Raw genomic sequence first — 26,235 nt, forward strand, 5'->3', positions numbered from 1 at the left:
CTGTGAAACCACAGAATCTGTGTCTCTGCTGCATAAATATACTCATTAAATAATTATGTTTATATATTTAAATCAGTCAAATGATCTCCAGTCATACTGTCACTTCTACTAGTAATTGAATGGATAAACCATTTTGCAGAATAACTATAGCTGATTACTGATGGCTTGAAAGAAGTGCCAAGCTGCAGTAGTTTGGGGTTGGATGAGGGAGATGAGAAAGGAGGAGAAACTGGAACCTTGAACCTGAATTTCTCAGTCTCCTTCTTAGCTGTCCTCTACTGCCCAATAATCTTAGCCCCAAACTGGTAAAATTCTACCATCATTCAACCATGGGTAGCCCACAAATAAGTTGATGTATCTCTGCTAAATAAGAGGTTGTCAGAACTTCATTGTTACAGTAGTTTTGTATTTGCTGTTTCCTCCTTTCTACTCAACATCATCCCCATTACCTGGTTAATCTAGAATTGGCTGATTATCAGCCACCAAACTTGTTAGTTAACATTGTTAACACCACACATTGTTGAGTACCAGCTTAGATATTGCACATATGCAGTAAATATTTAAAAGATGTGTTTTGCTTTCAACATGAATGTGGAGTGCTACAAAGTATCAAAACAAATAAAAGGAGATATAAACAGGCGTATTAGAGCTTCAGTTCTAAACAGAGTTGAACATTTAATTAGGTTAAATGTAAATTCATTTTTTTTTTTAATTTCCTTCCAAGAGGATGGATTTGTTTTGGAATGGAGCCAATTAATTTGAAAATCTGGATTTGGTGGCTCATGCCTGTGATCCCAGCACTTTGGGAGGCCGAAGTGGGAGGATTGCTTGAGCTCAGGAGTTCAGTACCAGCCTGAACAACATAGCAAGACCCTGTCTCAAATAAATTTTTTTTTTTTTTTGAGACGGAGTCTCGCTCTGTTGCCCAGGCTGGAGTGCAGTGGCACGATCTCGGCTCACTGCAACCTCTGCTTCCCGGGTTCAAGCGATTCTCCTGCCTCAGTCTCTTGAGTAGCTGGGATTACAGGCACGCACCACCACACCCGGCTAATTTTTGTATTTTTAGTAGAGACGGGGTTTCACCATATTGGTCAGGCTGGTCTTGAACTCCTGACCTTGTGATCCGCCTGCTTCAGCCTCCCAAAGTGTTGGGATTACAGGCATGAGCCACAGGCCCCTCAACTAAAAAATTAAAAATATAGCTGCGTGTGGTGACACTGACCTGTAGTCCCAGCTATTCAGGAGGCTGAGGTGGAAGGATCACTTGACCCCAGGAGGTCATGGCTGCACTGAGCTTTATCACGCCACTGCACTCTAGCCTGGGTAACAGAGAGACATCCTGTCTCAAAAAAAAAAAAGGAAAACAAAAGAAAATCACATTTGTATTATGTTCAAGTTTTGCCCAGTTGCCTCACCCATGACCAATCTAACTACTTTATTTATTTATTTATTTATTTATTTATTTATTTATTTAGAGGCAGAGTTTCACTCTTGTTGCCCAGGCTGGAGTGCAATGGCGTGATCTCGGCTCACCGCAACCTCTGCCTCCCAGGTTCAAGCGATTCTCCTGCCTCAGCCGCCCTAGTAGCTAGGATTACAGGCATGTGCCACCACGCCCGGCTAATTTTGTATTTTTAGTAGAGACGTGGTTTCTCCATGTTGGTCAGGCTGGTCTCGAACTTCCGACCTCAGGTGATCCGCCTGCCTCGGGCTCCCAAAGTGCTGGGATTATAGGCATGAGCCACTGCGCCTGGCCATCTAACTACTGTATTTAAAAAAAAAAAATGAGTGCTGGGCAGAGGTATAACAGCATCATACTGGCTAATGCCATTGCCTATACATTTTGGTAATCTCAAAACTGTTCCAGCTACAAAGCTACTGCTTGTACTTGAAATTCCTATTTAAAATATAGGGAGAGTATTACAAACTAATTCTGGGAACTTATTCTCAAAATTACATTGAAAAATTCTAGGTTTATAAAATCATTTACGTACTATAATATGGTTCAATTCCTTGAGCATTATAGACATTAGATAGTATATTTGTTTAATTTGTATTTATTGCAGTGCTTGATTTTTTACTTTCATTTTTCCAAACAGAAACGCTACCAATTAAACATTAACTTCCCATTCCCCATTCCTTTCTACCCAACCCTCTGGTAACCTCTATTCTACTTTCTTGTCTCTATAAATTTTCCTATTCTAAATACCTCATAGAAGTGAAATCATATAATGTCTGTGTTTTTGTGTCTGGCTTATTTCACTTAGCATAGTGTTTTTAAGGTTAATTCATGTTGTAGCATGTATTTCTATTTGAATTCCAAAGCTAATGTTAATGTACTACCTTGATCAAAAAAATAAAAATTAAAATAAGCAATATCCTGCAAAGTATTGATCATTCTACAGGTACTGAAAATGAAGCTTAATGATCACGTTAAAGCCACAGGAAATAAGTTAGAAGAGCTGGTGTTCAGATTTGATTCTATCTTTTTTTCTTTGTTTGTTTTTGAGATGGGGTCTCACTCTGTCTCAAAAAAAAGTCTGGAGTGCAGTGGCACAATCACAGCTCACTGTAGCCTTGACCTCCAGGCTCAAGCGATCTTCCCACCTCAGCTCCTGAGTAGCTGGAACTACAAGCGTGCACCACCATGCCTGGCTAATTTTTGAATTTTTTGTAGAGATGGGATTTCGCCGTGTTGCCCAGGCTGGTCTTGAAGTCCTGGGCTCAAGCGATCCGCCCACCTCAGCCTCCCAAAGTGTTGGGATTACAGATGTGAGCCAGCACACTCAACAATTCTTTTTATTTATTATTTTTTATTTACTTAAGCGTACCCTGATGTGCCCAGCAATTCTATCTTCTTGAAACTTCTGCAGTTCAACAATTTCTCTTTATCCACTGTCGCTTCTCACATGGGTTGTCCCTATCACAGTTCCCTAATTGTTTTAATTTCCTATTGCTGCTGTAACACATTACCACGTATTTGGTGGCTTCAAACAATACAAATTTGTTATGCAGCTCTGTAGGTCTGACACGAATTTCACTGAGCCAAAACCAGGGTGTCAGCAGGGCCACGTTTCTTCTGGAGGCTCTAAGGAGGAATCCATTTCCTGTTTTTCTAGCTTTAGAGGCTACCCACATTCCTTAGTTCAGGGGTCCTCACCCCCCACCCACCTCCCCCCACCACCAACCCCCTACAGACCCGGTAAGGCCGGTAGGGCCTTTTAGGAACACTGCTGCACAGCAGGAGGTGAGCGAGCATTACCGCCTGAGCTTTGCCTCCTATCAGATAAGCAGCAGCATTAAATTCTCATGGGAGCACGAACCCTATGGTGAACTGTGCCTGTGAGGGATCTAGGTTGCACACTGCTTATGAGAATCTAATGCCTGATCATCTCAGGTGGAGCAGTTTCATCCTGAAACCATCCCCCTGCCATCTGTGGAAAAAGTGTCTTCTAGGAGACCGGTCCCTGGCACCAAAAAGGTTGGGGGACTGCTGCCTTAGCTTGTGGCTCCCTTTATTCAGCAACATTGTATCTCTCTGAGTGTCATTTCCCTTTATCTTCCTCTGACTCTCCTCTTCCCTCTTCCATTTTTAGAGTCTCTTATGATTAAATCGGGCCCATTTGGATAATTGAAACTAATTTGTTCATTTCGAGGTCAGTTGGTTAGCAACTTTAATTCCATCTCCAGCCTTTGTATCCTTTGCCATGTAATCTACATGTTCATAGGATCTGGGGATTAGCATGTGGATGTCTTTATGGGGGAGGCATTATTCTGTCTACCACCCTAGTCGTATGATAATATGATTTCCCTTCTTGCCCATGATCACGTCACTTGCCCACCGAAAATTCTTCAGTGGCCCTTGTTGCCCTCAGGGTAGCATTCAGACTCATTCAGGCTCCTTAATGTGATACACAAAGGCCTTCCTTACCAGTCCTGTCTCATCTCTCCCAACTCCCCATGCCCAAAACACACAACAAGATTGTGTGTTTCACTTCCCCAAACTGAAAACCAGGTATTCACTCATCTCATTCATCTGCTTGTTTGCTCTTTTCCCAGCCTTTTATTTGACTCTACTACTCATCCTTAAGTCAGACTTCAGATGTGACTTCCTTTGGGAAGCCTGAGTGTATCCCCAAATTTTGGCCTTTGCTACCGTTGCAAGCTATACCTATATCTAACATAGCACTTGCCATGCGATACCGTAATTATCTCTTTAATTACCATCCACCACCACCACCACCACCACGAGACTACAGGCAACTTAAGGGTCAGCCTCTCATTTGTTCACCCTTGTATCAGTTACTTATCAGAGTGGCTTGCACACAATAAAAACACAAACTTTTTATTTTTTAAAGCAACCCTATTAACTGAGAAGCACAAACTTTTGCTTAAAGATATATCCCTTAATATTTATGTGTCTCTTTTTCCAAGACAGACTTATAGAGGATGTAGAGTCATATAAATCTAAGGACTGAAAAGTAAATGTACCTTTAATCCTCAAATGGATTTCATTTAATTAATGAATTAATTTACTGAGGCAAGGTCCCACTCTGTCACCCAGACTAGAATGCAGTGACAAAATCATGGCTCACTGCAGCCTCCACCTCCTGGGCTCCAGTGATCCTATCCTTTTGCTTCACCCTCCCGAGTAGCTGGGACCACAGGTGTGTGACACCATGTCCATCTAATTTTAAAACAATTTTTTTGTAGAGAAGAGGTCTCGCTATGTTGTCCAGACTGGTCTTGAACTCCTGGGCTCAAGCGATCCTCCCATCTTGGCCTCCGCCTATGCTGGAATTATAGGTGAGCCACTGAACTCGGCCCTTATCTGGCTTCTTATATCAAGACTGTGCACAGGTCACTATTTTTGCAAGAATTTCTATACCACTTCCTCTGAAAATGTTGGTAATTTAAAAAAGAAACAGCCAGACATGGTGGCTCACACCTGTAATTCCAACACTTTGGGAGATGGAGGTCAGCCAATTGCTTGAGCCCAGGAGTTCAAGACCAGTCTGGGCAACATGATGAAACTGTGTCTCTACAAAAAATTCAAAAATTAGCCAGGCATGGTGGTGCATGCCTGTGGTCCCAGCTACTCAGGAGGCTGAGGTGGGAGGATCACTTGAGTTTGGGAGGTCGAGGCTGCAGTGAGCCAAGAGATAGTGACACTGTATACTCCAGCCTGGGCAACAGAGCTAGACTCTATCTCAAAAAAACAAAAATAAAAATAGGTTGGATAATGTAAGAGTTAAGAACAGAGACTCTAGAGCCAGCCTGGGATCCTGGCTCTGCCATATTTTATGTAACCATCTCAGTTTTCTTCATTTGTGAAATGGACACAGTAATATCCACCTCAGAGGGTTACTGTAGAATTAAATGAGTTCCATTTAGAGCATTTAAATGGTGCCTGGCACATTTTAAATAATACAGCTTCATGTGGTTAGGGTGGGAAGGAAGATTGTAAAACATAAATGCTTAGAGAAAGCAACTGTCGTTGTAATTAAAATGAAACTTGGGTGTGATGAAATCATTGGAGGCTGTAGGTGAGATCATCTATGAGAAAGAAAAAGCCAAGCATGATGGGTCGCTAACCACCGGGCACTGCCAGAAGCATTTCTCATGAAACATTAGGAAGTTTCCAAATCTTCTCTAAAGACGTGTGCTTGAAACAACAAAACAAAAAAAGAATGACAACAACAACAAAAAGATACGTGCTGGAAAGAAGAGATGGGATTCTATGAAGAATGTGAAAGTGGCTTATTGTATGAAATACAAAATATAATCCAAGCTTTACCTAGAAATAGTACAAGAAAAATTCAGAAATCCCTGCAAGCTAATCTTGTTTTGACAATTCATTTCTTGCCTTCCCTAATATTTAGAATTTTGCTGCATTGTTGCCATCAAATATTTTTTAAGAAATAAAGGTAAGCAGTATTTGCTAAGACAGAACACGTGTGTCTTGATTTTAGAAGATGTACTTGATTATTTTCATAAATGTCAGGTATGAAATGGGTCACCTTATTAATTAAAGCCTTAGGCAAAATTTGAAATTTGATCTTATGTGATGACATTTTAAAATGGACGTATTAATTTCAACCAGTTTAACAAATGAGCCTTTTTAAAAAAATTTACGTGGTAACTTATTGTTAATTCATTTCCATGTTGACAGTTTTCCTTAAATTGAAGTGTAATTACCCACAAATACTTTTGAAGTTTGCCATATTCATGTGGATATTTATGCCACTTTTTTCTAATCCCTTTGGACTAGGAGTTATGTTTTGAAAAGTCAATATCTGCTGTGCCAGTAGAGTTGCAAACGACCTAAAATGGCTACCTACCACACCTGTTTTTCTTCATCTTACTACTCTGTGAGTGAATGAGCTTGCCTGGAAGCAAGATTGAGAAGTTAGCAATTTGTCTACAGTTTTTCTTCTTTCCCTTTGCACCACACTACCCTCAAGAATCTAGACAACCGTGTTTTCTCTTTTCTTAGAACTTCCTCTTCAGAAAAAACCTAAGGAAAATATATTCTCACAGAGGTATAAATAGGTAATACAACTGTAGCAATTTCTCTCTAAGTTCTTCTGGTTTCAAGGCCCAGGGATGAAATGCTAACTGTGTAATTGTAGGAATTGGCAAGTACACTAAAAATAAAAAAAATTAGCCGGGCATGGTGGTGGGCACCTGTAGTCCCAGCTACTCAGGCGGCTGAGGTGGGAAAATGGCATGAACCCGGGAGGCGGAGCTTGCAGTGAGCCGAGATCCCACCACTGCACTCCAGCCTGGGCGACACAGATGGACTCCTCCTCCAAAAAAAAAAAAAAAAGAAAAAAGAAAAAAAAAATTGGTTTAGGGTGAGAAGTCTTCATGGCACTATGACATGGGCAAATGTGTGGTCAACGTGTTAGTCTGGCTCTGGCTCTGAGTTTTTTGCTTTTGTTCATTCTTCTGAGTAGGTCTTTCTCTTTCTCTTGAGCCTGGTCTCATCTGTATTTTTGAAAGGACTTGCCATGGTCAATCAGAGGCTTTAAGCTTCTCTGTTATTGTCTGTCTTCCAGGAGAGATGCCTAATGCTAACGCCTTTTATTTGTATTGCCATGGCAATACAAACCCTTAAACTAAGGGTTCTGGTTATTCTTAGGTTAGGATCATGTAGGCAAATCATAAAAAAGTTAATTTTTCTCCCCTGGGTGAGAAGTTGCTTAAATTTTTGTGTCAATTGTTTCATTTCTCCAATCTATTTTTGTCTCTGCAAATAGCCTGAAACTCGGTTTTATTGCACAAGCCTACCAATTCAGAATGATCTCAGGCGCATCAGACAAGTTTGTCCCTCACCAGAGTTGTATTGGTTTATTTCTCCCTGCCTTCATGTGCCCATCTCAAAATGGTGGGGTCTGTGGAAGAGGATGGCCTTCCCAGATATGCAATTTTTGCTCTTTAGAAAGGAGTTTAAAAAAAAAAAAATCCCAGCTACTGTGGGTGGGGAAGGCGAAGGAGGTGGGAGGTGGGAGGATTTTGCTTGAGCCTGGGAGGTTGAGTCTGCAGTGAGCTGTGATTGCACCACTGCACTCCAGCCTGGGACAGAATGAGACCCCATCTCAAAAAAAATGTTTTGTTTTTTTTTTATTTAGAAAGGAGTATAAGGGAGCTGTGCTCCTCTAGTGAGAACTCCCATGGACTTCTCAAGGCCCATTTATCCTACCTTAGTCTTTAGAGCTTGCAAAAAATGAGATGGTAGAGCCATAATTTCTCAGGGATCAGAAAAAGACTACCGCATGGGTCCAACTTCCCCATTCTGACAGTGTGTTTGCCGTGTTAGATGTTACACAGTGCCACAGGTCTCAAATAATGGAAATAATTTGTATCCTTTAAATATCTCTGGCATCAGTTTTAGAGCTGGAGCTTCAATCCCCAGGCTGAAATAATCTCTAAAAATGCATAGTAGCTATTAAGTTTGAGGCCTCAGTTTGGAATTTTACCTACATATTGCTGACATCTTCCTTTCCCAAATCTCTTTTTTTTTTGAGACAGAGTCTTGCCATGTCACCCAGGCTGGAAAGCAGGGGCGTGATCTCGGCTCACTGCAACCTCCACCTCCCAGGATCAAGTGATTCTCCTGCTTCAGCCTCCCAAGTAGCTAGGATTGCAGGCGCATGCCATCACATCCAGCAAATTTTTGTATTTTTAGTAGAGATGGGCTTTCATCATGTTGGCCAGGCTGGTCTTGAACTCCTGACCTCAAGTGATCCACCCGCTTTGGCCTCCCAAAGTGCTGGGATTACAGGTGTGAGCCACTGCCCATGGCCCCCTTTTCCAAATCTTAACACCTGTTCTGGTACTTAATATCCCCACACCCCACCACATTGGTATAGCAATATAATTTAGTCTTCCTTGTACTCCTGACTAATGACTTCATCAATGAAAAGAGTCAAATTCTGTAACTTATTTGAAGATTTTTTTTCTGAGCCAAACATGAGTGACCAATGGCCTGTCACACAACCCCAGGAAATCCTTAGAATGTGTGCCCAAGGTGGTAGTTAAGCAACAGCTTGGTTTTATACATTTTAGGGAGATATAAGACACAATACATGTACGATGTACATTGGTTTGGTCCAGAAAAGTGGGACAACTGGAAGCAGGGGCTGGTTCCAGGTCTTAGGTGGATTCGAAGATTTTCTGATTGGCAGTTGGTTGAAATAGTTTATCTAAAGACCTGGAATCGATATGAGGGAGTGTCTGGGTTAAGATAAGGGGCTATGTAGAACTTGGGGATAAGTAGTCAGAAAAGAAATAAAATTTAGCCTAGGCATGGTGGCTCACACTTGTAATACCAGCACTTTGGGACGCCGAGGCGGGTGAATCACGTGAGGTCAGGAGTTTGAAAACAGCCTGGCCAATATGGAGAAAACCCGTCTCTCCCCAAAAATACAAAAACTAGCTGGGCGTGGTGGTAGGTGCCTGTAATCCCAGCTACTCGGGAGGCTGAGGCAGGAGAATCGCCTGAGCCTGGGAGGCAGAGGTTGCAGTGAGCCGAGATCTCGCCACTGCACTCCAGCCTGGGCAACAGAGTGAGACTCATCTTAAAAAAAAGAAAGAAAGAAAGAAAGAAAATTTAAAAAAAAAGATAAGGGGTTATGGAGACCAAGGTTCTTATTATGCCGATGAAGTCTCCACCTAGCAGGCTTCAGAGAGAATAAATTGTTAAGTGTTTCTTACCAGACTTTAAAAGACGCCAGACTCAGTTAATTCTCTCCTGGATCAGGGAAGAGACTTGGAAAGGGAAGGGGATTCTCTACAGCAGGGGTCCCCCAGCCACTAGACTGGTTTGGGTGCATGGCCTGTTAGGAACGGGGCCACACAGCAGGAGGTGAGTGTCAGGCAGTGAGCATTACTGCCTGAGTTCCACCTCCTGTCAGATTAATGGTGGCATTAGATTCTCATAGGAGCACAAACCCTATTGTGAACTGTGTATGTGAGGGATCTAGGTTGTGCAGTCCTTATGAGAATCTAACTAGTGCCTGATAATCTGAGGTGGAACAGTTTCATCCCAAAACCATCCCCACCCACCCCCATCTGTGGAAAAATTGTCTTCCAGGAAACCAGTCTCTGGTGCCAAAAAAAGTTGGGGACTGCTGCTCTATAGACTGTAGGTGTTTCCCACAAGAGACAGTTTTGCAAGGCCATTTCAAAACATGTCAAAGAAATATATTTTGGAGAAAAATACTTTGAATTCTTTCAGAGCCTGCTATCTGTCATGTTGGTATCTTATTGCTACAAAAAGTCTCTTTCATCAGTCTTAAGGTCTGTTTTAATGTTAATACTGGTCATCTGTGCCTGAATTTGTTTTTTTTTTTTTTTTTGAGACAGAGTCTTCTTCTGTCACCCAGGCTGGAGTGCAATGGCACAATCTCAACTCACTGCAACCTCTGCCTCCTGGGTTCAAGCGAGTCTCCCTGCTTAGCCTCCCGAGTAGCTGGGATTACAGGTGCCCGCCACCATGCCTGGCTAATTTTTGTTATTTTTAGTAGAGATGGGATTTTGCCATGTTGGCCAGCTGGTCTCGAACTCCTGACCTCAGGTGATCCACCTGCCTTGGCCTCCGTAAGTGCTGGGATTACAAGCGTGAGCCACCATGCCCGTCCTGTACCTGAATTTTAAAGTGAGGAGAATATAATGAGGCATGTTTAACCATCCATTCCCATCATGCCTGGTACTAGTGTTTCAGGTTAACTTTGGAATGCCCTTGGCAAAGAAGAGGTGACCATTCAGTTAGTTGGGAGGCTTAAAATTTTATTTTTGGTTCACAGCCTCTCTAGGCATAGCTTTGTCTAAAGTAAACTTTTAGGCCATGTAAAACTAACAGTTTAAACTGGAGATGAATTTAAGAAGGGGTCTTTATCATTGGTTATTACTAATCTTGAATCACGGAAAGAACAAGTAAGTTTGAAAGGCTTGATTTCTTAGAATTAGTCGTGTTCTTTTTTTTGTTTGTTTTGTTTTTTTGAGACGGAGTTTTGCTCTTGTTGCCCAGGCTGGAGTGCAATGGCATGATCTCGGCTCACCGCAACCTCCACCTCCCAGGTTCAAGCGATTCTCCTGCCTCAGCCTTCCCAAGTAGCTGGGATTATACGCATGTGCCACCAAGCCTGGCTAATTTTGTATTTTTAGTAGAGATGGGGTTTCTCCGTGTGGGACAGGCTGGTCTCAAACTCCGGACCTCAGGTGATCCGCCCACCTCAGCCTCCCGAAGTGCTGGGATTACAGGCGTGAGCCACCACGCCCGGCAGAATTAGTCATGTTCTTTATAGATTTCATTAAAGACTCTTAATTTTGTTGTGTATGATGACTATTTTCTCCTCTGTAAGAGGGAAACCCAGGTTTATGACATGGACTTCCTTCAGCCACTGCTAAAGATTGGGGTATGAAGTATGTTTCTTATTTCCTCTTTTGTATTAATAGTTGGTTCTTTTCAAATCCTCTGAGGGGCAAAAAGACCCTTGGATTTACTATATCATGTCTCACAAAGGTAGACTGGTCACATTTGAAATTTTAGATATGTGAACTAATATTGTGGCTGAAGCAGCATGAATAAGCTAAACAATGAAAAGTAAACCATTTACACATAATTCAGTACCTCTCTTTCTCCCAGGTACTGAAAATCATTTATACTATTTTTATAGTTGAGATGAGCTTCTTTATGAATCAAGTGAGGTGGCTGGAAAAAGAAAATGTCTTACACTTTCAGTAAGTTTTATGATTCTAACATATTAGAAAGTCTTTACCCTAACATATTACTTATATATAAAACTGGTAAAGATAAAATGAAATTCATATAGTGATATTGTTGCTGTAGTGTCCATTATTTGACTCAGCAGGTGATTTTGTGTAAGCCTGCAAGTCATTTTCTGAGATTCCTTTTCTCAGTAGGAAAAGTAATATGCTAGTATGCAGATTAATCATTTATTCTATCTGATAGTTTTGCTTGAAAATCTGCCCAAATCAGTGTGTATACACTTGAAGGTATATAAATGTTTGGGTGAGTTTAAAAAGTGTTAGGAGACACAGTCTCTATTTTCAAGTTGCTTACCACGTAGTTTTCTATAGGGATGACATTTAAAATATGTAACAATTGGTAAATAATAGGCACCAACCAAGTAGAATGGGAGTGACTAATAAGAGCTGGGTCCAAAGGGCTCTATCTTAGCCAGGTATTAACCCACTAGTTCCTAAAATGTGGAGGTCTGGGGAATCTTGAGAGGAAGGACTGGCACAGGGGTGAGAAGCATGGGGGGATACCACTCAGAGTTGCAGCTGTTAACCAACTTGCATTGAAGTATTTCAGTATTTGATTAGTTGGTTCAGCCGTACTTGTGTGTACCAGCTGAACATTAGCCTTGTATATCCATAACTAAAAAAGCAGTGTAGGTGCCCTAAAATATAAGGACTGCAAGTGCTATATCTTATTGATATTTGAAAGAAAGGTTATGTATGTTTTAAGGGTATTGATAATAATGTGTTCAATAAAATAATTATGAGCCATAAAATATCAAGCTAATTTGGAAGCTTCTTATGCTTTGCACACAAAGGATGTACTATCATGATTTTATGAACTCTAAGGACTTTAGTTCTAGGATGAACCTTAGAATATATTTAAAACGATCCCCTTAATTTATCAATGAATCTGAGGACCACAGCTATTGTCTCACATTTAGTGGCAATGGTGAGACTTGAAACTAGGACTCAGGCTTAATCTCTTTTCTCCACACCTCAGGACTTCTCCCTTTGTAAGCAGGAGTGAGGTCCATGCTCTGGCTTTCCAAACAAGGAAAAGGGCATATGAGTAGTTCAGTGTTCTGAACTACGTATGGCAATCAGTAGGCATTTATTAAGCACCATTTTCGTTGTTTTGGATGTTTTTTGTAGAGATACAAAACAAAAAATAACCTTCTTTCATGAAGGTGTAATATGCAGGTTAGCGGGACTACCTAGCCGTCCATACTGAATGGGTTTGGAAATCCCAACTCTTTTCTCTACCTGCTCTGTGATACCAGGCAAGTTAAAGTCTTGTGTGCCTCAGTTTCCTACCTCACCGTGTTATGGTGATTAAATTAATATATATGTGGAGTACTTGACACACAGTCAAGCCTGCGATTACTGCTGTTCATGGTTTTATTTTCTCTACTAGACACCAGTAAGGCACCCCCAGAACTCGCTGTGTTAAGTAGATTCTGGTTGGATATAGAAACACAGGCACCCCAGGCGGAATGCAGATACGCCTCAACATGTGGATTAAGAGCCAGGAAGCAGAGTAATGAAGCAAAAATAAGATGTCCAGAGACCTTTTAAGAAAATGTGGGTTGGTGGTTGCTTAAGAGGGGAGGAGACAATTTAGATGGGATGTATGGCGTGAGCAAAGGGCAAGAATGAGCACGGTGTAGGCACAAGTCCATGGAACTGCTTGGCTGGATCGGGATTTTTTTGTCATAGAGTGTTAAGAAATAATCGATCAGTTGAGGAGTAGAGGAGTGAAGACCTTGGAAAGTTGCCAAAAGCCTCGAGAATTTCTCTACATGTGTGACATGTTCTCAGGACTCAACTTTTTCTTTTAGGTTTGGAAGACCCGCAGTAAGTGTGCTTTAGAATTAAATGGGTGGGAAGGGGAGCTAGGCAAAACACCTCGCACTTAGCACTAAATAAAGTTCGCTGTTGCCCTAAGAGACTGAAAAGGTTACTTTAACAAAGGGGGCGGGGTTAACTTAACGTAGATGTTTAACTCGTATACAGATGAACATTCCAGTTGATCACTCTGAAGCTTTTTGGCTAAAGCGTTTGGGTTTAGAGCTTCCATTACTCATCCGCCTTGCCCAAGGCCTCAGCAACCGACGTTCTAAAGCCAGGAGAAAAGGCGAATGATAAAGGGCGCTCCACGCATGCGTTAAGAAGCCGCCCCAACTCCCCCGCGGCGTTCTTTCCTGGAACAAAACTAGCGCGGAGCCACGGAACTCCGCAGTTTGCGTAGACTTGAATTTCCTGTTCCTCGGACGATCCATGTGGAATCCGTGAGTAGTGCGACTCCTTTACGCAACTGGCGTTATCCGAAGTGAATAGCTAGGTGGCGCGTGTACGCCCATAGCGTAGCACCCATAGGCGGACGGGGTGCGGCTGCGCAGGGAGCTGAGTGGACCTTGTACGCCGCAAGCGTAGCAGGGTGTCAGACGCGCCGGTTTCTGCGACGCAGTTAGCGCAGTCTGCTTTGGTGAATACACGATTTGGTGCAGCCGGGGTTTGGTACCGAGCGGAGAGGAGATGCACACGGCACTCGAGTGTGAGGTAACTATAAAACCCCGATTTGTTTACATTCCCTCCCCCAGAACCGGCCCCGTGCGCGGCGGAGACTGCGAGTCCCGGGACGGCGTGGGGGTAGAAAGGGAGAACAGAACCGGGGAGTCCGGGCTGGTTCCCTCGGGGATGCGGGCGCTGGGGTTCCCGCAGCTGCTGCAGTCGGCGGCGGCCAGCCGAAGCAGAGCGCGTGGTGGGCAGAGTGTTGGGCGCCGCGGCTCCTCGTGTGTGGTCTGGGCTGCTGCGGGCCGCGGGATCGGGAGCCGGCGGCGTCCGCTTCGCGTGCGGAGCCTCGCGCCCCCCTCACCCTCCTGTGGAGGTTGGCGGAGCCTCGCGGGCCGCGCCCGGGGTGGGGGAGTGACCGCTGGGCGGGTGGCGGCGGTTAGGGGGCTGCGCGCCGGCCGCGGATGGCGTCGCAGGCGCGGGCGGGCGAGGCTTTGGGGATCTGTAGGCAGGCATTTGGGGGCTTGGCGACCAGCGCCCCGGTTTTTTCTTCTCCAGCCCTTCTCTCTGGTCTGTAATGGGGCGAGGGGACCCCGGGATGGAGCCTCGGCGCCGCTGTTCCGGACCGAGGCTAACGGACGGCGGCGCCTCTGCTCCTACTAGTTTTCTCCCGGACCAACCGAAAAGCCGAGGCGGAGCGCGGGGGTGTGAAGATCTCGGCCTGCTGGGGATCCCTGGAGCTGAGGGTGAGGGTGGGGCCGGGTCGGTGGGACAGGCCGGGTGGGCCGGAGGTGGCGCGGCCGCCCGGCTTTGTTCCGGACAGCCCTTAGGTGGCGAGCGATGTGGGGCGCGGCAGGGGGAGCGCGTAGAGGAACCTTCGCGCACCACCTCTCCGGGTCTGGGAATCTGCTGAACTCTTTGCCTCTCTTGGGGTCCCTCGAACGCCCCAGCTAAGAAGGGCGGGGGCCTTGCCAGGGCGCGAGCAACATGACGTTCAAGGTCTTCCAGTGGCTTCTGTAAAGAAATGTTCACGTGGGAGCCTGTCCACATGGGCTGTACTAAGGATCTGGCACGAGGAAGAAATATCACTGCAGAACCTGAAGCCTTCCGTTGGAAGGGTCGTTCACTCGAGTACCTATTCTAAGTAACAGTGACACAAAACACATGTTAGAAAAAAACAAAAAGTATGGTAGGTTATACTGTTTTTTAAAAGAAACTTTTATTTATGCCTTTTGCTGTTAAGTCCTCAAATTTTACATTGGAACTGAGTCATTCTTGGAGCAAAACTAGAATAGGTTTATATTTCCTTTGTTTTCTTTTTGGATGTGTATCTAAATTGTACATAATTAAGAAAAAGCAAGTAATGGAAAAGCTGGAGATGTAGAACTTAGTTCCTTCTAACTTAGTATGCAATTGAAAGCCTCAACTCAAGACTCCTGTGTATTGTTTTGTATTAGGACTCTATTGTACAAATATTTGAGTACCTTAATATGAGTCAGTCAGTTTTTCTAGATCTTGGATCCATGCCAGACAACGCACATTCTGCAGACACTGGTTACTCCAGTGGCTCCTTACTGGAAACATATAATATCAGTGATAAGTGCTGTGAAGAAAATAAAACAATGATGTGCTGGTATGGATTTTTAACTTTTTTATGTGATGAACCACAGAATGATGGTTTTAAATGTATGAAATACATAGAATTGCAACAGAAACCAGTTATGAAATACTTAATGAAGATATTAAATATGCCATCTATATTTTAGTAAAGCATTAGTGAGGACTGTAAATGATCTTTAAAGAATTTGGCTTAAATTAAACTAAAATTGCTATCAGGTATTTCACATCGCTGTAATTTTTGCCTGCATTCGTAACTGAAGAGATAAGTAAATGTCAGAGGTTAAGATAAATCTTTTTCTTTTTTTTCCTGTCCATATTTACAAACATTCTCCGTTCCGTACATAGACGCCTGGATAAGAACCCCTGTGCAAGAATGACTTTGGTGCTACTTTAAAAGAAGTGGTTGGGGAAGACCTCATAGGAAATGACATCAATAATAGATTGCATGATAACATATACTAGTTCTTACTGTTACCAATTTAAATTCTAACTGCTTAAAAGCTAACACGGTCTTTCCCTTTTTTTGAGCACCTGATTTGAAGTACTTTGAGTAGGCCTCAAGTGTCGTATGCAAGTACTAATCTAGGGGGTGTGCCTTTTTCAAAAGTGATTTTTGGAGAAGATAGGATGTAGTATAGCAAGGAAAATTCAGCATCTGGGATGATCATTTGCTTCTGATTAGAGAAATTTACCTTGTTAATATTCTGTTCACCCAACCCTTCTACCCTCAGTGTTGACCAATACTGGAAAAAATTTAGGGCTTTGGAGTGAAATTTTAAAAGTTCAAAACCTTGATCTATTAATTAGTTTGCTTACCTTGAGGAAGTTGCTTATCTTAATCTTCTATTTGAACTTCAAGTACAAAAACCCTACTCACGGACTTAACTGTGACCATTAAATGAGATAACCAAAAGGCTGAAGATGATAGTGAGTTGATTTTACCTTTTTTCTACATACAGACGTTTCAGTTCTTTCATTAGTGGTAGAAGGTCTGCGTTCTTTTTCTCCCTCCACTCCCTCCTTGACTACCCCCAGAATGAGCTTTGATGGTCTCTACTGGGCCTTTGGGGGGGATACAGTTATCCTGTTGTTTTTGTTCTGTTACTTATATATAATACTCATGGATTTATTTCTACTTCTCTTCCATTTTCTAATTTATAATAACGTGCATCTTGTTTTCCCTGCCAAACTAAATTTCTTGAGGGGGTACATACTGCACAGTTTTTTTTGTCACATACTGCTTATGACACATGAATATGCAGAGCTTGTCAAGCTCTTTAATTAAGTTTAAAATGCTAATTGAGTGAATCAAAACTTAACCATTATGGTTAGGCTAAAAATGTCAGCTTGTATTTATATAGTGCTTACCTCAGTATTGGAAACGCCATGAGTTTAGTATCAGAAGGACATTATTACTAGTGCATTTTAAAGTGATACCAGTCATAGTTGCAAAAGAAAGTACACAATGGGAAATGGAAGAGAAATGTAGGGAATCAAAACAACTAGTTTTTTCCTTTATAACGGAAGTTTTATAATTCATCTTTTATGTAAGTGTAATTCTCATTAAAAATACCCTGAAGCTTAAAGTTTGCAAGGCTGCCCAGCCTTACCCACAACAGTTTGATGCTGCCCCCTAGCGTTTGATTCCCTTCACCTTTTGCTAAAATAAGATAATGTTTAAATTACAATTAGATTTACTTACTGCTGTAAATCTGGTCTATTTTAAAGTTTCCTCTGGCTAGTTAGTGTTGCTAATAAGATGGAGGTAAGTGTTTTTGAACTGGTGAATTCTGATTGCTTTTGGCCCCCAGTTTTCCAAATAGGGGTGAATTTTGGGTAGAGATAGAACAATCACCAAGTTACCTTGCTCCAAAAAAGAAATTTATGTATGGGATTGTTTTCAAAGCGGGAAGTTAGCTGTGTAAATAACAACAATTTTGTATATTTAATCTGGGCTTCTCCTTATCTTGAATGATATAAAAATCTACTTTCTAGATTAATTTAGTTCCATATAACTTTGTATTGCTTTGACTGTACTGATAATAAAGTTTGAAAGTGTTAAATTTACATTGTGAGCTTTTTTTAAAATTCGAATTTATTTTCTATGACTTTTATAGAATGATTCTTAAAAAAGTTTCAAAGACCTCTTCATAGCCACAAGATTTCCTTTTTTATATCATTAATATTATTTTATATGAATACTATAATGAAACCCAAGTATTCAGTTTACACACAGATATTATAACACAATATACCACTACACAAAGGCAATGAACAGATAACATTCTACAAAATCTACTTTACAGAAAGGATTTTCTATAGTCAATGCAAACTCTTAAGGTTTTAGGTTTTATTTAGATTATTGCAATATCAGTATTTCAAACTCTTTTTTTCTTTTTATTATCCCTTATAAGTTCTATGGATAGGCCACAGGATAACTTTTAGCTTTTTCTAAAATATCCAAACATATTCTCAATAAAAAATTAGTGGAATGCTTAAACGTATAGTAGGTATGAAGAAATATAGAACCAAAATTACAGTTTTAAATAATAGTATGTATTTATTTATATAGAGACAAGGATCTTGCCATGTTGTCCAGGCTGGTCACAAACTCTTGGGCTCAGGCAATCCTCCCATCTTGGCCTCCCAAAGTGCTGGGATTACAGGCATGAGCCACCGTGCCCAGCCGGTAATACTAAATTATTTCCAAATTAACTGCTTAGGAGACCACATACAATGTTCAGACATGTTAAAACAGGACACAATTCATTGTATCACATCAGTAATTCTGTGTCGAATACTATTTTCCTATCAGAACGTAAGGGTTTTTTTGGATTGCCAGATACAAGGAGTGGTTATTTAATAGATTTTTAATGGTAGATATTTTTATGTTAAAAGATGTTAGAATAGGATGCTACTGGTGATACAGGTTTGCAGGCTTGTACAAGTATAAGGACAAAATCTAAAATCTTGCTCAGGTAGTGTTTATTTTCACAATCTAAAAGTAAATATTTTGTCATAACCTACTTTTATAATCATGTTTTATAATTACTCATTTTTAGATACTGCTGAAAGGGAGGTATCAGATAATACTTATCCTTGTATTAATATTTCTAATCAATTTTACCCTTTTATATACTCGACTTTGGGGGACAGCCCATCCCGTTAAGATTTTTAGGGATTAGAAAAGCAAGAATGTTGTAGGATGTATCCTTATTAATATCATTATGTACTTCCATAGGACGAGAAGTATTGTTATAAGAACTGTGAACTATGAAGGAGGTTAATTTTAATCCTCTATAATGAAGATTTAATCAGTGATCACTTTAGGTTTTAGATTTTCATTGAATAAAGGAAGAAGAAAAACCTCAGTCACTTTTAGTGTAGTAAGAACATTACAGAGATATGTATCCTACTGTGGTGTTCCCTTTTTTTTTTTTTTTTTTGAGACAGTATCTCTGTTCCCCAGGCTGGAGTGCAGTGGTGAGATCAGGGCTCACTGCAGCCCTGACCTCCTGGGCTTGGGTCATCCCCTTACCTCATCCTTCCTAGTAGCTGGGAATACAGGAGCGTGTGCCACCATGCCTAGCTAATGTTTTGTATTTTTTATTGTAGAGACAAGAGTTTCACCATGTTGCCCAGGCTGGTCTCAAACTCTTGAACTCAAGTGAGCTACCTGCCTTGGCCTCCTGAAGTGCTGGGATTACAGGCATGACTGCCGTGCCCAGCCTATGCTATTACTTTAATATCTATAAATAAAAAGAAACAATTTCAGATATTCCTTGCCTTCCCACCTCTAGGCTTTTTTCTAAATTCACTTTTATATATTTGAATTTTTGAGTTTTAAAATAGTGGTTTCCCCTATAATTGTCTGCTGGATTGGCACTTTAAAAAAAACGTGTAAATTAAATTCGGGTCAGCAAACTATGGGCCAGATATCCCTGCTTCTGTAAATTGTTGGAACAAAACTTGCTTATTCATGTGTGTATTGTCTATAGCTGCTCTTGCGGTAAAATACTTTAGTAGAAAAATGTTCAGTCAAATGATCAATTCATAGGTAATGTGAATTTGCAGGTGTTCTTTACCTACATAGTAGAGAAGCTTTTTGTCTCTTTCCGCTTTCCATTTTTCCTCTGCAGAGGGAATTATGCTTTATTATGCTTGGAGTTGGAAAAGGAATGTGAAGCCCTTGGCCTTCAACTGTTGGTTACCACCGAACTGTCAACACTGTTTGTAGCTACTTATGTAGCTCTCTCACAGTTTACCTTTTCTAATTGAAAAGCTGATTGTGTCTTCCTTGTAACTCTCTCAGAGCAGGAAATGGATCATATTTTTATGCCGCCTATGTCTCATGTCTTCTTTCCCTTCCCCTTTCCCTCCTATCTTCTCACTCCCCTCAGAAAGCAATTCAAAACTGCATGCTTACAGGCCTTTAAACAAGTATTTTGGTATATTAACTCAGTGCACTTCTACTGAAGATGACTCCTTACATTATTTTGCTTGCATGTGAAGAAATATACTTTGCGCTGTGTTATAGAGGAACATAGCTTCTTGATGAAAGGGGCTAGGGAAAGATTGATTTAAATACTTTATCAATATAAATGAAATAATACATGGTGTGTTACTACATTATAAAATGAGATCAGTAAAACAATGTAAGAAAACGTAATAATAAGATAGTATAATATACACATAACATATTCTGTGTATATATACATTATAAGGCAGTGAGATCATGTTTTCTATTCCCATGGACCTTTTTTAGAAAAGCATATCATTTTCATAATTTTTTAATGTTTGGAATATACTGTTTTTAAGATTTTGATTTTATGGTGTTTCAAGAATATAGAAGTTATGAAACAAAAAAATAAGAGAAAAGTAAATTGTATATTAAAACAGAAAAAAGATTTGCGTTTTAAATTAGGATAGTCTAGTTTTTTTTTTTTTTTTCAACTTTTATTTTAGATTCAGGGGGTACATGTACAGGTTTGTTACGTGGGTTATATTGTGTGATGCTGAAGTTTGGGGCATGAATGATCCTGTCATCCAGGTACTGAGCATGGTGCCCAACAACTAGTTTTTCAGCACTTTCCCTCCTCCTTCTCTCCCGTTTTTTCCAAATAAAGTGAATAATTGAATGTATATAACATCTTATGAAAGTACATACAGGGTACATATAGAATTTATTTTCAAGCAAATAATCATGCCAGTTAAAAACTGAAAATCAGAAAGGTATGCTAAAGTTAAATCACTGAAATATATTAAGAAAAAAAGTTCTTTAAATTCACTGTAAATATAATTTCATGGAATATATAATTTCTAAAACAAATTCTTAAATCTTTTTCTGTGAAGATTTTTGCCTAAACACAAGTACTTAAGGTTTTTTAGTTAACTGATATGTGTGTGAAAGTGTTGGATGTTAGTGCAACTGACATTTTTCTTTTTCCTAAAAAAGAAATAGATGTTAGGGGTTTTAGTTTTTTAGGAGTTATTTTTAATTATAGCTTTTCTTTTTAAAAAAAAAATAAGAAAATATTCACTAAAATATGGGGAGAAAAAACTTTTAAAATTTAGCAGCAGTCATAGAAGAAATTGCAGAAACCTTAAGTTTCATTGCATGTACATGAAAACATCTATACATGAAAGGGAAAACATGATCAAAATAAAAAGGAACATAATAGAACTGAAGGGTTTTTGCAGAAAATGTGACTGAATCATGTTATGTAAAAGCTCATATATGTTGGAAAAAATATTGAGACATCAGGAATAACTTTAAAAATATGAATTAAAAATAAGGTAAGACCTTTTATTTATTTAAAAATTTATAATAATGTGAATGAGAGTGCTGTGATCATACTGCTGGTGGCAGTATAACCAAGCTTAATTTCTCTAGAAATCAATTTGGAAAGTAAGTATATGACAAAACCTGAAAAGTGTTAAAGTTTTTATAGTTTTTCCCCTCATCTTGGAATTCATTCGAAGCAAGTAATCAAAGATAATAGCACAAATTGGAATTAAAATGTTTGCATATTGTGTTTCAGACTGCAAACAGGCTGGGTGCAGTGGCTCACACCTGTAATCCCAGCACTTTGGGAAGCCGGGGTGGGAGGATTACTTAAGGTCAAGAGTTCGAGACCATCCTGGGCAACATAGGGAAACCACCATCTCGACAAAAAAATTAGCCCAGTGTGAGGTCAGGCACGGTGGCTCACGCCTGTAATCCCAGCGCTTTGGGAAGCTGAAGGGGGCTGGATCACCTGAGGTCAGGAGTTTGAGACTAGCCTGGCCAACAAGGCATCTCTATTAAAAATACAAAAATTAGCTGGGTGTGGTAGCAGGTGCCTGTAATCCCAGCTACTTGGGATGCTGAGGCAGGAGAATTGCTTGAACCTGGGAGATGGAGGTTGCAGCGAGCAGAGATTGCGCCATTGCACTCCAGCCTGGGTGACAGAGCGAGACTCTGTCAAAAAAATGAATAAATAAAATTAGCTGGGTGTGGTGCTGCACGCCTGTAGTCCCAGCTATGTAGGAGGATGGCTTCAGCCCAGGAATTTGAGACTTCAGTGAGCTATCATTGCACCACTGCACTACAGCCTGGGCAACAGTGGAAACCTGCCTCAAAAAATAAATACTTGAAAAACCCACAGACAAATGCTTGTGAAAATCTTAAAGCTAGGATTCATTTTCTTCCACATGTGACATTATTTTATTGGTTTGTCAACTAAAATTTAATTTATAATTGCCAACTTTTAGGTTTTTTTCAAAGTTATACATGAATATAGTTTAAAGAATCAAATAGTTGTGTGAAGTTTCTTGGGGGGAAAAATCAGTCCCCTGTCTGTTCCTTTCATATTCTGCCTAGAGAGATAAGGAACCCCTTAATTCCTTTAGTTGATTATTTTGCTATTCATTACCATGTCTCCAGATAACATGTTCATTACTTGCAGCTGATTTTCAGTTCTAACCATTATCTATTTAATGAAGAATGATTTTAGTGCTCTTTCACTTCTCTGCATACCTTCCTATTTCCTGTACTCCAGTTTCTCCGTACAATTTTCATTGTAATTTTGGTTTAGAACAGTAATTGGGGTTACATTTTTATGCTATAAATATTATTTTATACAATGTGCCATTGTAATAAATGACTACTTTCCTGCACAACTTTGTTTTTTCTGGTAATAATTAGCTTGATTTTTTTGTCCTTTTATTTAATATGCATATATTAAAAGACCCCAGCTCTGTGTTTCTGAATGTAGCTATATAAGAAAGGGGAATGTGGTCAAGACTCTATGTTCAAGAATTTTATGTAGTTTTAAAAAATTAATTGGACAGAAAGCTCCCATGTTGGGGAATAAGTAGCCTCTGTGTTGTCTGAAACATAAAAAAAAGTCAATGTTATACAAAGATTGACTTGGAGATGTTTTGATTATTTTTTTCCCATGACGTCATGGAAAAGAAGGATCATTTTAGCTGGCAGTTTTTACAATGGCAAGCTGGTATAAAATCAAGGATGTATAACAGTGACAAGACACTGAAAAAGGGAAGGGTGAAAATGCATGGAATAATAAAGATTTGAGGTAGTGCAGCAGTAGCTATTTTTAGAATAAAGACAGCTGTCAGTGATGAGTGGAAAGAGAACAATAAGCTGTTGCCAGGCTGGAGTATAGTGGTACGGTCACAGCTCACTGCAGCCATGACCTCCCGGGCTCAAGTAATCCTCCCACCTGAGCCTCCCAGGTAGCTGGGACTACAGGCATGGGCTACCACACCTGGCTAATTTTTAAAACATTTTCTATAGAGATGGGGTTTGGCCATGTTGCTCAGGCTGCTCTCAAATTCCTGGGCTCAAGCCATATGCCTGCTTTGGTCTCCCAAAGTGCTGGGATTACAGGTGTGAGCCACTGCATCCGGCTGGTTAGCACTGTAAGTCTGCTTCATAATGCATGTAACTAAAATCATAAACATTTTAGTAGCTTCAAAAGACATCCCAACGACTGCATTTTCTAATCTCAGATGTTTGTATTCACAAATAGCAGAACAGAGGTAGCAATATTACAGGTAGCTTTCTCCAATATGGTTCCAGGTTCCCTGTAATGAAAGGCTGAAAAGCAGAAATGCAGGTAATTGTTTTGACATTTGATGAGAAAATGTAGGTTTGTACATGAATGTATAGAATACAATAAAGATAGATATGATGTGTTGTTGATTGATTTGATACCTTAAATCAAGGTATAAATGTTTATATTCTCTCTCAAGTTAGTGAAACAGGAGAACTGAGTTAATGCCCAAGCTTAATTAGCATGCACTTAACTTTTTACATGAATGAATCTCAGTGGAAAGATTGGGTTGCCTGAACTGTGCTTTTATTTATTTATTGGAAGAGTTGCAGTGGCATTCCAAACTGTGAATATGATTTCCAGTAGATTAGATAGCTGGTGAAGTAGGGGGATGAAAAAGCAAACCATGAAGCTGTAAGAGGATTTTGTGGTCCCTGCTGAGAACTCATTACTACAATACTTTTTATCCCTTGAAGAATTTTCTAATGTCAGTGAAACTGGTAAGGTGTAGTGAGTCTTTCCAATTTCTGCTCAGATACTAGTGAATTGGGTGCCTCCTGCAATCTAGAGCAGGTCTTGGATGTGCTAACGATGCATGTGCTCTTGTAATATTTTGTTAGCATTCTTTTAAAAGAGTCACAACAGAGAGACTTCTCCCCCACCACCATACTTTTTGTAATTTAAGTGAAAGATACATAATACTACATCTAATAATGGTAATACCTTAGGTTAATATATTTAATTGCTTTACAAAGCAGTTTCGTATACATTCGTTTATTTGGTGGATAAGTGTAGGTATTATTTCCCTTGTTTTGCAGAGAGAAAACAGTGGCACAACCGGGATGAACTAGAGACAGAGGTTTCTGATTCCTGGTTCTGTACTGTATACAAAATACCACATTTAATGGATATATGAGAAGTAGGGACAGAACTCAATTTATATTATTAATAGCTTGCACTTAAATAACATTTAAATATTGCAAATAATGTAGGAAAATTAACAAATATTTTACAAAAATATGTACGTAATTTTATTTTGTTCTTATAGTTACCATAAAATAGAACAGAAATTAACAGTCCCACTTTATAAGTAGTAATAAGACTTAAAGTGGTTAAGGGACTTGCTCAAGGACTCATAGCTAATAAATCGCAGAGTCAGATCTCTAACATCTTTGACTCCTAGGCGAATCTATCTTCACTATGCACACAGCCTCACTGCTTCTCTGTTACTCTGTGTGTGCCATTACTGAATCACAGAAGGAAACTAAATTGATATTTGACTACCTACATTGCTGTCAAGATAAAGTTTGATAAAGCCATTCAGTCATATAGATATCAGCTGTGTTTATATGATTGCGGCTATAAGTAAAACTGATTTCAACCATTTAAAGTAGTCCGGTAATGAAACTTTTAAAAAATGAAGTCCTTTATGAAATTAGGAAACTGTATATATATTTATTGAATAGAATTTCACATTAAGTTTACTTAAAACATGGTATATTATCCAGGATGAGGGTTTTAGTGATTAATCTTTTGGTTTCTACCTTATTTACCTTCAGAATAGCAATCTGGAACACTGAAAAAACTTGCTTTAAAACCTTGCTAAGCAACTTATAGTATCTTTCCCCATTATTAGCATATTTTGTGTGTTTGTGTGCATGTGCACATGTGCATACACACATGGGTATGAAAGAAAGAATTGCGATACAGATAATAACTTCTCGTTCTTTTATTTGGTCATTTTCCTTTAAAAAAATACTCCCTAGAGTAAAAAGAGGTGTTTTTTTGTTGTTGTTGTTGTTTGTTTGTTTTTTGGTTGTTGGTTTTGGTTTTAGTGAAATGAGTTAAGTAGATTACACACAGGCAATAAGTACTAAATTGATCGGGCCGGGTACTGTCACTCGCAGCCAGCACTTTGGGTCACATCCCAGCACTTTGGGAGGCTGAGGCGGGTGGATTACCTGAGGTCAGGAGTTCAAGACCAACCTGGCCAACATAGTGAAACCCTGTCTCTACTAAAAATACAAAAATTAGCCAGGCAGGCGCCTGTAATCCCAGCTACTCAGGAGGCTGAGGCAGGATAATCCCTTGAACCTGGGAGGCAAAGGTTGCAGTGAGCCGAGATCGTGCCACTGTGCTCCAGCCTGGGCAACCGGGTGACTCCCTCTCAGACAAAAAAAAAAAAATTACTAACTTGATTGGCCTCTCCAGCAGTTGGAACTAGGATTATTTTAGTATTTATTTGCTATTTTTCTTACTATGTCAGACAGTCATTTTGTTAAGTAATCTAAATTTATTCACAATGTCTTGGTTTTTTCTATTGAGTAAGTAGTATTAGGAGACAATTTCTTTTCCCTTAAAAAAAGTCTTTGTAGTATATTTTAGATGACTTTAATAAAGATCTCACAGTGTTCTGGTTTTAAGATACACAAATACGCTACTGTAGTAGACTAAAGAGCCCCTGTCTTTCAAGTCAGCGAAATGCCACAGACTTGAAATAACAGCTTAATCACGTTAGATACCTTTTCTGGGTCTTAGATTCCTTGTACATAACATTATTTAGCTAAATACACCTGAGGATTTTTAAAATCTCAAACATTCTACATTTTTATTATGTTCATCTATATGAAATAAAAAACAATCTAAGACAAAATATCTGTAGGCAGATTTGTCATGTTAACCATTTGTATATATTCCTACTGAACTTGTTATTTAGGTGTTTAATTTTATTTAAAATTTTTAAAATTTGTAGCTTGGCATTTTACACATTTCA

General features: G+C 40.0%; 1 protein-coding gene across 5 annotated transcripts in view; it reads left to right on the forward strand.

Annotated features, from left to right (window-relative positions):
* SLC39A10 (solute carrier family 39 member 10) overlaps positions 1 to 26,235 on the forward strand; it is a 160,465-nt gene that overhangs the window by 66,114 nt on the left and 68,116 nt on the right. Inside the window, exons 1-2 of one of the 5 annotated variants that reach the window (XM_055379301.2) lie at positions 13,878 to 14,161; positions 14,344 to 14,531. The exons of 2 other annotated variants lie outside the window; for them this stretch is intronic. In XM_055379301.2, the coding sequence (XP_055235276.1) occupies positions 14,363 to 14,531 (169 nt within the window). In that variant the 5' untranslated portion in view covers positions 13,878 to 14,161; positions 14,344 to 14,362. Of the gene's footprint in view, positions 1 to 13,872; positions 14,162 to 14,343; positions 14,532 to 26,235 lie in introns of those variants that run through there. 2 more of the 5 variants (XM_063695058.1, XM_063695059.1) reach the window with 2 other exon arrangements.

The sequence above is a fragment of the Gorilla gorilla genome, chromosome 11, assembly GCF_029281585.2.
Source record: "Gorilla gorilla gorilla isolate KB3781 chromosome 11, NHGRI_mGorGor1-v2.1_pri, whole genome shotgun sequence".
Classification (NCBI taxonomy): Eukaryota; Metazoa; Chordata; class Mammalia; order Primates; family Hominidae; genus Gorilla; species Gorilla gorilla.